Source organism: Anas acuta, chromosome 14 (genome assembly GCF_963932015.1).
Source record: "Anas acuta chromosome 14, bAnaAcu1.1, whole genome shotgun sequence".
Classification (NCBI taxonomy): Eukaryota; Metazoa; Chordata; class Aves; order Anseriformes; family Anatidae; genus Anas; species Anas acuta.
In genome coordinates this window covers 137,294-154,744 of record NC_088992.1, presented here as the reverse complement: position 1 = coordinate 154,744, position 17,451 = coordinate 137,294, and the positions used below count along the sequence as shown (strand labels likewise).

General features: G+C 40.6%; 1 protein-coding gene across 1 annotated transcript; it reads left to right on the top strand.

Annotated features, from left to right (window-relative positions):
- The first annotated feature begins 4,026 nt into the window (after positions 1-4,026).
- Positions 4,027-16,377, top strand: LOC137864222 (integrator complex subunit 6-like). Its single transcript, XM_068698132.1, is given in 9 exon segments — positions 4,027-8,436; positions 9,913-12,573; positions 12,999-13,141; positions 13,263-13,425; positions 13,428-13,520; positions 14,210-14,400; positions 14,403-14,607; positions 15,405-15,498; positions 15,906-16,377. Coding segments are annotated over 7 exon segments (933 nt in total). The 5' UTR covers positions 4,027-8,436; positions 9,913-12,573; positions 12,999-13,054; the 3' UTR covers positions 16,006-16,377.
- Positions 16,378-17,451: the final 1,074 nt, after the last annotated feature.

The window sequence follows — 17,451 nt, the reverse complement described above, 5'->3', positions numbered from 1 at the left end:
TGGCCCAGTAGACCAGAATTCTCAAAAGTTATATGTGTGTAGGTAAAAAATACTTATGAAGAGGGTTTAGATATGTGATTCTTGAGCTATACGTTGCATGTTTTTACATGTGTATGTTATCTGCATGTAGCCATAGTGCTGGTTACACCTAGAGGGAAGGCTGCATGTTTTAAAGTACTCTGAGGCTCTAGGATGATAATATACGAGCTGTAGCAAATGAACAAGAACTTTTTCAATAGTTAAGTTGTTCTGCTATAATCAAAATGTCTTCGTTTTTAAAAGCACAGGCTTGACTTACAGGCTAATGATTTATGATCTTGACTAAAGAAACTTACTCCTGTTAAAGAACAGAAGACAATGTATATGCCTAGTATCTAGTGTTCTTTGGGCTTTGATTTTGTCCTTTGACACTGCTGTAATGAAAATGACAGATGGTTAGGCAGTATTATTCTTAACATTCACATTTCATTTCCTTAACTATAAAAAGAATTAATAAAGCATGCTTCTGGAACTTTTTTTTTTTTAATTAATAAATAGGCTTATATTTGTGCTTTTTTTTTTTTTTTTGTAATCTTTTCTTACTACTTTTTGTCTCTCTGAACACAAATGATGATACACAATGACACTATGAGTAAAAATGGCAGTGGCTATAAGTTCTGCTATCCAATGTCCTCTGTAAGTTTGACCTGAGTTCTATGACCTGATTTAGCCATGTAGCCTGGCTACTGTGATTCCTCTGTAGCAAGAAAACGACTCATCACAAATAGGCTTTCAGACATCAGAGTCAGGGCAGGGAGACAAAGGTTTAATTTGATCTTGAAAAGGTTGAAAGCCTTTAGACTCCTGTAAAGATGCAATTACAACTCTTAAGTAGGCTCAATTACAACTCTTAAGCAGACTGAACATTACTTGTTATCTGACAAGGGCAATTCTTCAATCCAACAAATTCCGTTAGGGATGGTTATAGAGATTCTTCAAAACATGTTACATAATTAACATCAAAAATGTGTCTATCCCAATTGCTGTACTCCTTTGATAAAACAGATATTGGTAGCTCTCAGGTAGCTTATGTGCCCAGCTTTGTACTAAGTCACTGAGCTCTCTGGTGTGTTCAAATGTGTGGCATTCTATGAGCTGAGTTTATGAAGTGGAACTATGCTTTCAGGTTTGGTGCCTGTATATGTATATAGGCACTTTGGTGTATATAGTAATTGCAGTTATGGCAGCCTCAGGGAACCCTCGAGATACTGTTAATGTACCTTACTAAAACCTAGGCATCAGTGAAAGAAATGCGAGTAAATTCTGGAAGACAAATGCTCTGCAGTGAATTAGTGTAATTCTAGCACTTCTAACAGTTCTGATTGCATTTGTCCTTGGAATACCTCAAGAATGTTGGAGCATAAGGAAGTAAAGAGACAGGCTCAATGAGTAAAACTTGCTAAAAAATTCCTAGAATAAAATGTCAGCAGTAGTTCTCATAATAGATTGAGAGAGATTTCTTACCTAATTAGCTGGAGAACTGGACATGAAAGTATATTTATATATATGTGGAAATCTGACAAATCTTAAGAAAATGCACAGCACCAGCATTTTGATCTGAAGGTTCTAGTGATTAAAGGTCATTGCCATGATTCTTAAATTCTTTTTGTGTAAATAAGCCTGAGGATTATAAGGGACTCCATGTGTATTCAAAAGGCTAGAAAGCAGCAATGAGGTATTGAATTTAAAGGCAAAAACTGTCTGCACATCTGGCATTTTGCCCTAAGGAGAAGGGCATTTTGTGGACAAAATCAGGCCACCTGAGAAGTTGCAACTGTAGTTTTAACATGCCAGAGATCACGACATAAAATGAACACATGCTGATTTTTATTTTGTATTTTTATTATTTATTTATTATGTTAAAAAATGCATCTGAATTAAAATACAGTAGTTAAGAAGTAAGCAAATGTTGGTACCATTTATTAAGAAGACTGTTGTACTTGATCAAAAGAATCCAGTCTCTGGTCCATTGTAAGATGTAGTCTTGGAGTACTCTTCCAGCAGTTGAGACCTGTGGGTAACACCTTTCATGAACCCATGTCTTTGCACATCTACCTCTGTCCATGTGATTTGTGAAGCTAGACAAAATTATAACGTTCACAATATTTGGTGGGAAAGTGAATTTTAGTGTATCCATGTGCTGCATGAAGAGAGGTGTGTGTGTGTGTGTGTGTTTAAACTTGCTATTTTGTAACTGAATTTGATGGCTATTAAGGCTTTTATTGTAGAAGATGGTGAATAATACCATTTCCACGACAGCTACAGAACTGTCTCCTCTTCTTTGCACTCTCTGTGGTTGAAGAAGCAGAATCTGTTTTGTACAGCAGGTGGTTTGTACCTAATATCATCCATTGTTTTCTGTACCATTGTTTCTGAGGAGTAGAGGCCTGCACTGTCCATCGTATTCAAAATGTTTCCTGCCTGAGCAGGGGTTTGTACCAGATGACCTCCAGAAATGCCTTCTAACTTCAACCACTCTGATTATGTGATTCTGCGATGCAGGATGAACGTAGATTTATTGTGGTATATATTTTTTTTCTCCTATTTTTCTTCATTATTTGCTGAATATTTCTAAACGTCGTGTCTGGCTTTTGAGCAGTGAGCTGACCTTTTAGACTTACTTATTGTTAAGATCTTTTTGAGTGATAACAGTTCTCTTGGAGACCATCATATGATGTATAATATTAAAAATTTGCACCCGCAACCCCTGACTTGTTTGTTTGTTGTATTACGTACACTGAAAATCATCTGCAGCTTCCTTGTCTGTTCCCACAACATTGTTATCTCTTGCAGGTACTCTATAGGAGCATTATTATTATTATTATTATTATTATTATTATTATTATTATTATTATTATTAAACTGCCCAGAACAAAAGCATTGACAGAAATCTGCCATCTCAGTATTCATCTGGCTTTTTCAAATACTCATTAAATATTGTTTCTCAGGGCTGGACAGAGATCTCTGTTGGTGATTTTTGCCTAACTGAAACTGAACATTTATTACTGTTCTTTCAGCTTTTTAGTAAGTTGCTTCTCTGGAGGAGAGCTGTTCCTGTCATCTCATGCCTTTGGCAAGGTCTGTACAGAACAGTTTATGGAAATCTAGATACAGTACATCAGGTGAATTTCACATGTCCACATGCCCATTGATTCTTCCAAATAATTCTAAAGCATTTGTCAGACGTAAATTTGTCACACACATACACGCTAATTTTGACTTTCAGAATTGCTTCTACTAGCATACCTGGAAATAGAAGTCGGACTGATGCTTTCTGAAACATGTATAAAAATTTGTCATGTATGTTAACTTTTAGTCCCGTAGTACTGAGGTAAAACATCGCAGCTATTATGCTTTTTCAATTGCACATTTGAGGGGTTATCATATGGTCTAGTGATTTATTGTTATTTATTCTGTTGACTTAATCCCTTCTGTAATTATCCTACAGAAACTTTGGTATATGGGAGTTGTATTACAGAATATTTTAAAGGTAATTTTTTGGCACAGGAACTTTTCCAAGTTTGTCTCAAATAAAATGAGTACAAAAATAACTTTTTTGGTGCCCTTCTTTTGTTTTAAACATCAGCTGCTCTTACAAATTCTCTGACAGTCTCACAGTTCCTGATATGGCTGAGTGTCCTGGTTTCAGCTAGTATAGAGTTAATTTTCCTCCTAGCAGCTGGTAGGGTGCTATGTTTTGGCTTAGGACGAGAAGAGTGCTGATAACACCCCGATGTTTTAATTGTTGCAGAGCAGCGCTTACACCAAGCCAAGGGCGTCTCAGCTTCTCGCTCTGTCCTGCCAGCAGGCAGGCTGGGGGTGCAGCAGGAGCTGGGAGGGAACAGACCCAGGACAGCTGACCCAAACTGGCCAAAGGGGTATTCCATCCCATCTGGGGTCATGCTGAACAATATACAGGGGTGGCTAGCCGGGACGGGGGGGCAGCTGCTCGGGGATAGGCTGGGCTAACTCAGCAGGTGGTGAGCAATTGCATTGTGCATCTCTTGTTTCGTACACATTACTATTAGTAGTACTATTATTATTATTAATTATTATTATTATTTTCCTTTCTTAATAAACTGTCGTTACCTCAACCAACAGGCTTCATTTTCCTGTTTCTCTCCCCCATCCCAGACATGGCGGGGGGAGGGTGAGTGAACTGATGTGTGGTGCTTAGCTGCCGGCCGGGTTAAACCACAACACTGAGAAAAAGGAGTTTCAGTTCTTTTGCTGTCTGCAAGTTGTTTTCCCCAGGCTGTATTTCTGGACTGCTTTATTGTGTTTTATTATGACAGTTTGTGACTGCATCTGCTTCCATTTCATGCTTTTCAGCATAACTTCCGCTTCCGAAAAGATATCATTCCTTCAAACCATAATCCAAATATTTATTTTTGATCTGTTCTCAGCCCTTCCTAACAGGTAATAAAACACGATATCTGATGTGACATCTTTAAATGTATTCCTGTCAATAGAAAATATTTTTACTTTTTTAGCTGCACCATTACTTTGTCTTTATGTAAAGGTAAGGAAGTTTAACTCTCTTTTTTGAGCTATGACCCACTGTAGTAGATACGTTGTTTGTTTGTTTGTTTGGAGGGGTCTGTTAAACTGTTCTTGTGCTCTGAATGCAGTTCTGTGCTTTACTTAGGAAAATGTAAAGGCTTTACATCTTTATCCTTGTGGTACACATTACCCCAGACCATGGGGTTGTTGTTTTTTCTGCAATTTTTAGGTTAAATTTGTCTTTTTAAAAAAAATAAAAAATTAAACATCAGCAGTTTCATTGCATGTGGTCTATTATAAAGCGTATCCCTATGGTATAGGATCCTTCTATTTTTAAAGATGCCTGTAGTTTCTAGTGATTTTCAATCCTTCTACCTTGTACCATTTTTTCTAGCTATGCATGGTCACTCTGCCTCAGTGTTCCTTTTTGTGGCAGTGGGAACATTAAAAAAATAAAACTGTCATGGAAGCTTTGGTCTAAATAAAAAATTGAAGACTAAGTCACCCCTGACATTTTTTTTAAGTGCAAGCTTCCTTTCTAAAGACTTTTTTTTTTTCTTCTCTGTGTCCTTCATATCACCACAGATGTACCCTGTGCATCTTTCCTTGCACTTCTAGAAAGTCTGCCCAACTCTTCCTTGGTTCCTATTTCCTGCACTTGGTTGGCAAGTCATAATCCTAGGGAGTCACATTGCTGATAAACACGTTGCAAATCACTAGAGCCTAAATCTCCCTTAGGATAGCATTCATCCTCAGGTGTAATCGTCAGTGACAAAGCCTTTACCTTCTGAGGAGGATCTGCCCCAGAACTGTTCCCTGTCATGAGCCTTGTATTTTTTTGTCTGCGGACTTTTCCCTTTTTCACAGCACAGGTGTTGCCAGCTCAAGTTGACACTGAAGGTGTCACTGAAGAGTCTTCCTGAGTTCCTTGGCCTCAAGACACAGACTTTTTCCTGGGAAACCTGCACTGTCTGTGTTTAGTGCCCCTGGGGTTTGTAATCCAACAGCCCTTGGTACAATAGATTGGGGATCCCTCTGCCAGCTAATGGTGATGGGGATAATATTGAGAGTCGTAATAAATCATTTTGCTGTTGCACATGCATCTGTCTGTCTTGCATCATAGTCATTTAGATTATTAAGCTATGATAATGGAAGTTTGTCAACATAGCTAAGGTTTTTCCCATAAGTCTTAGAGAAAGTGGGTGGTTTATAAAATAGTGCTTAAGAAAGAATATGCTACAGAGAAGAGGGCTGATCACAAAACTAGTTCTACCCAGAATGAGTAAAGTAAATAAGAAAAAGTATTTAATACTGAATGTCTCCTTCTTTTAGCTAGCTACAGATCTTACTATTTTGCTATTATGCATCTGGATCTACCTGATAATGTTCTTTTGCTTAAGCAGAATTCGGCATAGTGTAAGTGTATATAGGTTCCATTAGAAATACACAGTGTTATTGCAAGGTGGGTTTTAGAAACTCCTTCTGTCTGAAGGAGACATGCTCAGAAGCAGGGAAAATGCTTCATTTTCTGAAGAAGGAATGCTAGACAGAAGAAGTCATATTTTTTATGCCTCCTGTAGCAGGGAGTATTGTGATTCTAAGCAGAGAAGAAGGAAAGTTATACTAATGTGTGCCATCAGTTCATGGACTTGAAAGTCTGGGTATCTGCAATGACTGGAAAGTAAACGCCACATCTCTTTCCCATTTTGCTGTGGCAGGAGAGGAAGTGGCAGGGATTTTGTGTTTTTCCTCTAGGAAGATGGTAGCTTATGGTTGCTCTTGAAAATAGGCTTAGTCAAGTGGTATTAGATGAAAGAATTATGCTCAAAGTTCTTTTGTACAAGCTTTAGAGATTTCTTGATATAATTTCTCAGCTTTAGAGAGAGCAGTTGTCTAACAGGTGTTCAGCTTTCTTTGTGGTGATGCTAATAGGCTTCAGATACTAGTGTCCCTATGCTGCCACCTTATGTTTAGAAACAAAAGCAACTTGGATGTTCTTATTAGGAAATATCTATGTTAACAATTCTTAGGTGACCTTGTAACTGTATCCCTAGTCTTGAGCATGAATACTGTCATATCTAGTTACGCAGTTAGGGTTCCTTCACTTTACTGCTTTACTTTAGGAAACTGAGACTAAGGCTCTTGGATTAATATGTATGTATATTTACTATTTTTAATTTTGAGTTTTTTCCTTCTTCAAAATTCCTGTCTAAATTTTCAATGGGTAGTAAGCTGTTTTATTTCCTAGCTAAGGTGGATGTGCTTGGCCAGGTTAAAGACAAGAAGGGCTTCTGTAAGTTCATCGGTTACAAAAGGAAGACAAAAAAAAAAAAGGGGGGGGGGAGGTGGGTCCCACTGCTGAATGAGATGGGGGACCAAGTGACACAGAAAATGGAGAAGGCTGAAATACTGAACACCTTCGTTGCCTTAATCTTTACCAACAAGAGTGGCAACAAGAGAGGAATCCCAGGTTCCAGACAGAGACCAGGAGGCAATGTAGAGCAAGGACTTTTTTTTCTTGAAAGAAGATCCAAACAAGGAATACTTAAGCAAACTGGTCACTTGGGCCCTGATGGAATGTACCCACAGGTGCTGAGAGAGATGGCATTGTGAGGCCATTCTTGACAAGGAGACTAGAAGTGCCCAGACACTGGAGGAAAGCAAATGTCACTTCTATCTTCAAGAAGTTCTTTAGGAGTCAAGCTAGCTTCTGATATTTGAGAAAGGCACAAAGCAATACTAAATAACCTTAACTGTACCTTGGAGCCTGGGATGCACATCCCTCTCCAATTAAGCTAGATAAGACAAATAGTGCTTTTATTCTCCATCTGCGTGTTTGTGTGTACCATCTGGGTGCATCTGAGAAAAAAAAAATTGTTTTGTACCTCTTAGAACACTTGGTCTTATACAGGTCTTTGCAGCACCTGAAGGAAGTCCGGTGGAAGAAATGTGGATCGGAAAAGGCAAATATTAGTTTTATATTAATGTTTTACATCCAGATAGCCATCGGGGAATTCAAGGAATGTGTGACACTGTGCTACAGAAATGTGTATGTGTAGGAATATATATACTTTAGCTAAACAAGTACGCTATGCAGGAATTGTGTAGTACGTATTTGTTGTTATAATAATAATGGCAGTGTGTATTTGTCATCCCCCAAGATGTCCAAAGAAAAATAGCGTGCCCTAATGTTGGAAAAACTTAAGGATGGGAGATGCGAAAAGGTGAAAAAACAATAGGAGTAAGAAAAGAAGAGGGGAGAGTAGTTGTGAGAAACAGAGTTGTGTTTTTGCAACAGAAGGTGTTTTTTCGCAGTAGCATAGCAGCAGGGTGTATGTTAAGAAGATAAAGGGAAGGCTCCGCTGTCCCAAAATAAGGAGGATAGCTAAGAAAATGGGACGAGCAGTGCAAAATCAGTAAAGACAAAAATCATGGGCCCTTGTTGAGTGGCGTTTTTTTATTATTACTTTTTTTTTAGCCGGCATTATTTTTTACTACCTTTTTTTTAGGCGGCTCTGCTTCCGCGCATGCGCGGAAGGTGGGGCCGGGCGGCGCCGCAGGACCCCTGCCCGTGGCGAAATGGCGGCGCCCTTCTCCGCAGCGGGAGCCGCGCCGGGCCGGCTCTGTACCGGGCTGGGAACCGAGGGCGGAAGTGGCGTCAGGGCTTGCCCTCATTGAGGGCGGAAGTGGTCGGGCCAGGCCGGGCTCGGCTTGGGACGCCGAGGTGCGGTGCCGCAGCGAGGTTGGTGGTCGGTGCCACCCCGGGACGGGACGGGGCGAGGCGGCGGGCGGTCGAGGCGCCACGCGGTCGGCTGCTTCTGCGGAAATGGCCTTTGTGCTGGGCGGGGGCGGCGCTGGACCGGACCGGACCGGACCGGACGGCCGTGCGGCGGGGTCTGCACTGAGCGGGGCTGCGGCAGAGGGGGGCGGAGCGTCGGGAGGCGGCGGCGGTTGTGTGCGGTTGGCCGACGCCCCTCTGGGTTGGCTGGACTGCTCCGTCCCGAGGCATGCTGGGAGCTGTAGTTCTGCGGTGCCGGGCGGCCACGTGGGCTCCGAGCTGCGCGGCCGGGCTTTCCCCGGGCCGGGGCCGGGAGGCGCAGGTTGCTGCTGGCTGTAAGATTAGGCTTGGAAATAGAGGGGGAGTGAGGGAAGAAAAAAATCAAAGCCTTACAGGGCCTCAGCTCCTGCTTCAGTCTGTCTGCTTCTGGAAGAACTTCCCACCGTCAAGGACAGATGGGGCGGACCCCAAAAGCTAGGTGGGGTTGTGTGAAAGCTGGTGATGGTGCTAGCAGGACTCCACAGTCGACGAGAGGTATCCTTGGATTTGTTGTCCGTCACAACGAGAAATGCTTGTTTCATCCAGTCTGGGGAAGCCTGTCACACTCACAGACATAAGTAATAGCAGTGAGACTCTATTATGCAGTCATGGAGAAAGTGTGGCATAGTGAAGAAACAGTGTGTTTCTGGTAAGGTGACAAGTGGACTCACACCTCCCAGAAGTCCCAGTTTGTGGTCTTAAGGTTGTTTTTCTTGTTGGGGGAAGGCAGAGAGAGCCGAATATTATCCAGAAAGGTGGCCAAACCCATGCCTAAAAAACTCAGCTGCTAAAGCTTTTATAAATGATCTTTGCACTGCAAGTTTCAGTTTTCATGAAGCCAAATCAAGATAAATAAGAAAATTTCTATGGGTTTAAAAGAACACTTACTAAAATATTGTTGTCATTCACACTAATAATGGAATGAGTGAACTTGTTCCACACAGTAACCTGAATTTATTTTTTTATTTTTGTATTCTAGCAAACTGTGTATGATCCCGGGAGTGTAGGCATGGTCTTGCATAGCATTGTCATTCTGCCCCACCGCTCTTGACATCTAACAAAGTAATACTTTCTGGATGTTGTCTGCGAATTCTTTCCTTCCTTGTGTAAGAAGTTGATGCGTGTGTCACCTAGTTTGTCATAGGGTGTTGCTGAAGTACTGTTTTATTTGTTTTTGTGAAGACAGCAGAATCAAAGATAACAGCTTGGTGGTGACTCCCTCCGAGATAGTCATTAAGATAAAACAGCGAAGTTTCTAGCATATATTAAAAAATTTGGAGGACTTAGCATAGCTTGCAGGAAAGTGTGCTGGAAAGGTGATATTTGGCAGCAAGCGTGAAAATGTCGTATTTTTACCAACAATAATAAGAACTGATGCGTCTGCCCTGTGTTTGGTTAGGTCAGTGAGTTAAGAGGAGCTGAGCATAGGGTTTGCAGGGAAATTGGGAAATGAATGAGATAATTTAATCTCTTTTCCATGTATGTTTTTGTTTTGTTTTTTAAATCCCATACTTATGCTATTATCCTGAATTTTTAATATAACTCTATTTTAGCTGGTTCGGGTTTATGGATAGCAGCTAACTATAGGAAGAAATAAGATCCTGAAGTGTCCCTGGAGCCACTAGCTCTACCTCTTTATCTGTTCCGTGAGAAGATGCCCTGGATTGTGTGTATTAAATGGAGTATGAGAAGAAACAGCTTCTTGCGACATTTGTGCTCCTCTTCTTCAGCTCGTGCAGAAGGCTGACAGCCTGTCTCACTCTCATCAGTGCTATCCCACCAGCTCCGTTAGGAGCTCAGCACTGCGTTTGTCCTGTTTCAATCTTCCTGATCCCCTCCTTTCTGTGCTGCAACACCACCATCCATGAGAAGTCAGGTAGGATCTGAAGACCTTTGACATTGCTAAAGAATCAAACCTCAGCTGTCAGTTTTAGCCCTTTGTACTCCAGACGTTTGCCTTGCTGGATGATGGTTTTGTTTTTGATTTTGTAATGCGTTCTTTGTAGAGGTTATTTTAAGCAAACAAGCAGGTAGCCTCCTTACCTTGGTGGATTGTACGAGTTTCAGCTGAGCTTTGCCCATCTGAGCGATTACCCAGTGTCTGTTCTGGTCTTGACATATCTCTAAAATCTTTGTCTGCCTCGCCCCTCCTCTTTGTGTATTAAGATGCACGTTTGCGCAAAAATGATGTATGCCGTGCATAAGTCCCCCAGTGGTTTTGGGGCATTTTCAGCATTTCACAGGTAAGGCTCTGTGTTCACTTAATCACTGAAGCGTACTCCTGGCTTTAAGCACAGGCATAGCTAATGATTGTTACTCAAGTGGTTATAAAGTTCCAAACGTTTGTTTATATATACATATGTAGAGAGAGAGAAAGATACATACACATATGTATATGTATGCATATACATAAATGAAACTGAGTCTGTGGAGTAAATGACTTTTCTGCTTGTTGCATATACTCACATGTCAGCAGACTCATACGCAAGTTGATCCAAACTGGGTGCCAAGCTATGCCTTTTTTGTTGCCTAGAATATGCAATCTGTGCAGCTCAGGTGTACCTTGTCTATTAACTATCTCTTACATTGTGCCACCCCAGTGGATGTACCCATCACCACCTTGGGGCTACATAGAAATCCAATGGAAAGGAGTGGAGATGCTGAGAACAGGCACCTTGTGGCTCAGCGGCATTTCCTTGCTGTCTGAAAAAGCCTCCTTGCAGTAGCTATTCAAAAACCTTCTGCCCATTTTAAACCCCGCTTGATTGTTGGACTGCACCTGGGAGGTTTTCCTCTCCCTGCGTTCTGACAGCCGGCTATGTCCTCGTGCTGCGGTTCACCAGGGCAGAAGCAGCTCCCCGCCGCTAGGACCCCTGTGGTGCTGGTTGCTGAGTGAAGGTGGCACACAGGGTAAACTGAGGGAAGATGCAGCTGGCATGCTGCGGTCACAGGTTTCCCAGGAGAAAGAGCAGCCCGTCTGTCCCGACTGCCTAGGTAAGTCGCAGCAACCTCCGGGTGAAATCGAGGTGTGCTCATAAACTTCCTGCAGCCCAGGAAGATCGTGTCGGTCACAAAAGGTAGTAGTAACCTTGCGGTTTCAATGTTCTGTAGCGTTTGTAGCAAAATACACTGGCAGATGAATAAATGAGCAGGTACAAATACATGTGACTCTTTAGCTGAGACTAAATAATGTGCAGTTTCTTCTGTGTTTTATCTTTCAAAGCACGTTGATGCTGAGCGCCTGAGCTTTCTGCTCACGTTACCGAGGAAAGGAATGGCTGTGCTGCTTCCCCCCTCATCTCTCTCTTTTTTTTTCTTTTTTGTTTTCTCTCTTCTTCTCCCTTGATGACAGGGACTCAAAATGTTTTCCTTGGATGTCCACGTGAAAATGAAAATAAATAAATGCAAATGGTGAACACACTGACAGAATTGGGTGACATTTTCAAGGTAGAGGAGGGCGAAGAATGTGGAAATTCCTAGTACATTAGTGGTGCTCTGTTAACAAAACTGACGTATACACCACTTGCTTCTTTCTAGTTTTTTGGTTTGGTTTTCCTTTCAGTAGTCTCCCTGAAGGCTTTTGTGGACACATGGTGTATCTTTTCTGTTCTTCCAGTATTCATTTGTCAGGAAAGACGACCATAAAATCCGAGGGCTGTGGACAACCATCTACCAGGTGGTTGTTGCAGCCTCCATCGGTCATGTTATTTGTGCTTTTAGCTCGCCCTCTCCTATATCTTGAGTTGAATTTTTTTTTTTTGGCAATGCTATGTTTGCAGTGATAGCATTGCTGCCGAGGTATTTTTGACTAAAAATAATCTTAACTGTAGTAGTGAATTCACAGAGTGTGGCTTTGTGTAATGACTCCCACGATCCCAACTTTTTTTTTTTTTTTCCTTTGTCACAGATAGGAGGAAAGCTCTTTCCAGAGAGATGGAAAGAAAGTTGTTTCAGAATATGTTCAGAATGTCTGAAGGTGTTTCGGAATATTTTTTTTAGTAGTTAACGATATTACAGCCCATAGAGCAATTTCTTTGTGCATGAGAACTTGTGGGTTAACTGAGAGTTACTTGTTTTATTATAAAATTAGGATTTGAAACCACGGGCATTCAGAAATGCATATGATATGCCTTGTCGCAGTCTTCTAGATCAGCTAACCAGAATGAGAACCAATCTTCTGAAAACACACAGGGATATCATGGAGCAGGATGAAGGTAAATCGCAATAATTATTTATTAACATTCTGGTACAGCTATTTAATTCACCTAAGTAGTGTTTCTGTCCTCAGTGTGGGAGAGGAAGTAGACTTTGCACCGTTTTTTGGGTTAGTCGTCCTTCACTAGATTCTGAAGGAAAAGAATGAAACTTCTGCCTTCTGTCACAAAACATGTTGTGCATGCTTGGAATTTGAAAACTATATTTCATGGGTGAGCTTTCCTATGCAACAGGATACAGTAGATGTTTTTATAGTGATGGTGAAAGGAAAGAGGGGCTTTATTTGCCTTTTGCTTTTCCTTTGTAGAGGGAGGAAATAGTGATTTCTAGTTCTTAAATGCTAACACTTGAAATGGAAGCATGTGAGGCTTGTATTTCCTTGGTTTTAAGGTAGACTAAATTTAGATACCTTGTTCTGCTGCAGACTGCCTTCACAGCGTTCTTGTTGTTCAAATGGGAAATTATCAGGAGTAGTTGAAAATGATGCCTTCACCCCTTCGGGAGATTGATCCAGATCAACCAAAAAGGCTTCATACATTTGGCAATCTGTTCAAACAGGATGAGAAGGTAGGAGAAGTCTTGCTATCTGCTGTATCATTATTTGAAAAGTAACTGAATTGTAACACAGAGGCAATTACTCTGGTAGTGAATTGACGAAGCAATTATTTTTTACTTAAAAAAAAAAAAGTCTTTTCAGGGTATGATGAGAGATGAAGCAGATAAATTTGTTGATGAAGCAGATAAATTTGTTGCTGGGCCTCAGAATAAGATCAAGCGTCCTGGAGAGCCCAATACTGCAGCATCACTAAAGAGAAGGCATAGCATGTCACTGCTATTGAGACGGCCACAGTCACTGTTGTGACAAACCACGTTGGTGGGAAAGGGCCACCCTGTGCTGCTGGATCTCCATCATATCTGAACCTCAAAGGCATGCCAACAAATAAAGGTATGTTGGAGTTGTAGTACAGGAGCTTGTGTGGTCATAAGTGGAAAAATGTGTGCAAAAAAAAAAGTCTCTGTGCTTTCTATGTTAATTCAAAAGGACACGTAAGTTTTAGAGTTAACTGGGACAGAATTTCTTAGGTCGGCTTAGACAAACAGGCTGTTGCTATAGCTAACGAAGTCCTGAATGAGCAATAATTTTGAACTGTTTTTAAAAAGTGCTGAAACCTTTCACCATGATGGTTTGGAGGTAGCAAGGGTTTCATTTCAGCTTTTAGTTCTCATTTGTGTATTCTATCGTGGGGAAGGGAGAAGTGGGGAAGAAAAGTGTAAAAAAAAAAAAAAAAAAAAAGTTTAAATTTCTCACAAATTTGCCCACCTGTTGCAGCAGAGTCAAAAGAAAAATTTGCTGGAACTGGGGGAAGGAGGGGAAACTTTAGTTTACTTGGAAGTCAAAACACTGAAATGGGAATACAGAAAATAACTTCACGACAGTCATATGAGATGCTAGCAGTCCAAAAGGAGGTATTCCTGTGGTTGCGTCAAAGGGTGAATAAAATTACTGAAGTGATCTGACAGTGCTGAGTAACTCTCTACACAGTACTTTAAACAAGAAGGGATGCAGAATAATTTCCTTCTATGTTTTTGTTACTGCAGTTACGCACTACTAAGATACATCTTCTTAATTTTCAGACATTGGTAACAATACTGTCCAAGATGGTAATGGAGAGAAGAAAGCAGAAAATTTTCAGTTGCTGGAAAAGCAAATTGATGGCTTGTCTGTGCAAATAGCTTCTTCGGTTCCAGCTGTTATGGGAGAGGATGAAATGTTACGTGGTGACTTAGACTCTCTACATGATGAGTTCAGTTGCTTAAATGATGCAAAGATGGCTTGGATCGTAAACCTGGTACCACTGCACTTGTTCGAGGGCCTCTAAATTTCAGTGTGGTTGGAGATGACCAAAAACTGGTGATGGAGTCTACTTCTGCATCTGTGCCAAATTCATTTAAAATAACACCTACGATGTTGGAGGGAAGCGATGCTGATATTAAAATTAGAGTGATGAAAGAGGTTCGCAAACCTGGAAGAAGTAAGTTCTTTATTAGTGTATTAAAAATAGGCTAGGGATACAGAAGACTTCTTGAAATGAGGATCTATTTTTAAAATAAAACCTCTGATTTTGAATCATTTTTGATTACTTGTGCATGAGTAGTGGAAGAACAAGAAAGTAAGTACATGTATTCACAGTCCAACTTTATATCCTCACCATACTTACTGCAGCACTCTTAAGCAGGCTTAGTCGAAGCACCATTCATGTTTTCGTAGTTGGTTCAGAGAAGAAAATACAGAAACCAAGGAAAAAATACCATTGTTTCACATCTAATGTGTTCAGCTTGTTCTTTTGCACTACTTTTTTATTTTTCAAACTTTATACAAGACAATCATATTAATTGTGCTCATGCTCCACATAGATTAGTCATCTTGTAAAGAGTAGTTATCTTATACCTCTGCTTTCAAAAATGACAGCTCTAGGTTGAAACATGGCTTGGGATCCCTTTGTTTCTATTAACTGCTAATCATGGCAGTGTGTTCATGGAGATACAAGGCTTCTCTGCTGATTAAACCTAGACTGCATTTTCCAAGGGCAGGTGTTTGTAGATATTGCTCTTTTAAGAGGACAAAATTTTTCAGCGCTGCATTTGAATACCAGCAAATCAGTATCACTTCAAATTACTGGTGTGCTGGCTTTTTCCTTGTCTTACGTGCATTATTGTATGCAGAAATGGGAAACTCTAGGCTTTGTTATTTTTCCTTTGGCTGTTAAGATTTATTGAAAATGCATTTGCAAGATCTGTTTCTAATATCTGTTTGGATCTTTTCTTTAAGATTATGAAAAAATCTTCTCTCTTCTTGAGGAGGTACAAGGACCAATGGATATTCAGAAGTATTTCATTGAATTTGCTATAAAGGAAGCAGCAAGGTTTGTATAGATATAAACGATTCAGAGTTAAATGCTAACGTTGTTCATGATAGTAAATCTCAATCTTTTCCAAAACAAGTACTTTGTTTTGACATACTTAAATTATTACAGTTTTAGTTGTCAAACTGCCATTGTATTTCTGAAGTAAATGGTCGTTACCTAGAGCTGAAATGTGAAATAGAAAGATACGGGTGGTTATGGAAGAAAGACCCAGAATTTGCCTGGACTGGGGAGAGATGGCTGTATCAAATTAAATTTGCCATTCTGATGTCAGAAATGAGGGAAGCTCTTCCATGCTGGAAACAGAAAGCCTCTGGTAATACTGTTTGTTGTGGCAAAATAATACAGAGTTATTTAACTGCTATTTTTGGAAGAAAAAATGGAATTACTTCCCTTCTCTTCCCTAGGTTTAAAAAACGTCTCTTAATACAACACTTAGAGAGAATACTAGAGGAACTAGAGTTCAACAGCCTACCCAACAGAGTTAGTCATGTCAACAGTAGATAATAGTGTACCAGCCAGAGGAACACGGACCAGGAATGAGTTTGCTGTGCCACAGAAGAGTGGAAGAGGATGTAGCTGTTGCCCTCACCATCCTGGCGGAGTCTGAGAAGAAACAGCAGAGCTTTAACTTTACGAACCTCTGTCGGCAGAAGCTGGGCTGTAACCTTAAGGATGTGCTATGAAAAGTGTGGCTATTTTCCTGTGGAGGGTGCTATTTGCTCAACAGGCTGAAGAAAATAACCATTGTTGCCCCTCCTGCAGGTGATGAGAATTTACTAAAATGGGGCACTGTCAAATGCACACACTGCATTGTGGAGGGATCCCATGTGTTCCCCCCCCCCCCCCCCCCCCAAAAAAAAAAAAAAAAAAAGAAAACCTCCCAGAAACAGCTGCATTGGTAATATTACATGTTGCCAGCACAGATACAAGGGTCTTCTTCCCGAGAACTGCTAGCCATGCCTTTAAACTTGAGATTCAGTGTAGATTGAGAGTAAAGAAACTGCTATTGTGTTAATGAAAGCTAAAGACAGCCCTGTGACTGTTACCACCTGGTGGTCACTAAACAATCTGTCTCAGACTCTCTTCTGTTTTGTCTGCAGACATTATGAAAGTGCACCTGAGGCTTCCCAGGTCCATGACTTCAGTTCTCTTTCATCCTGTGAGGAGGTTGGAGATTCTTCAGGTGGCCTTGGCACACGCTGTGCTTTGGAAGCACTAAAAGGAAACGCTTTTAAAAACGTGCATTTTAATGTTCATATAAAAGAGATTATTTTTGAACAGTATTGTTACTGGATCACTAATTTGATACTTTAACTGTATAAATTTTTTGGAACATAGGTGTATATATATAAAATAAACCCTTTAATTAATTTTTAATAAGTGCTAACCTGAGGAGTCTGTAGCGGGCAGCATTGAATTTCCTGTTACCAGCAGACCGCTAATTTTTTGTGAAACCAGTCTGCATACTCTGAAATTCCACTTCTGGTAATAGCTGCAGAATGTGTTTGTACTTACCTCCCAGTAGCATGTACTCATCAGTCAGCTCAGCCTGTGCAGGGTGTACATTTTTGCTCCAAGGTGAAAGTATTAAAGGCACCAAGTTCCAGCTTACCAAATCCATGGTTACCCAAGTTAATATCCTCTCCTCCGTTCCTCTTACTCTTTTGTTCGAAGGTAATGTTGTGAATCACAGAAAATGCAACGAAGGCTGAAGCACCTGCACGTAATTAATTTTTTCATTTTAAACAGTAATATGCCCGTAGTAAGTGGCTCTTCAGATAATTTTATTTTCAGTTGTTCTCATTTAAAAACGTTCTCCTGCTCCTTTAACAGCATTCTTTTAAAAGACAGGTTGAAGTTGTTCTCATGTTAAGAAGCTCTTTACAAAGTACTGTGAATATCTTGAGGATTCCACTTGACCAGCTAGCAGAAGAGACAGGGAAACAGATT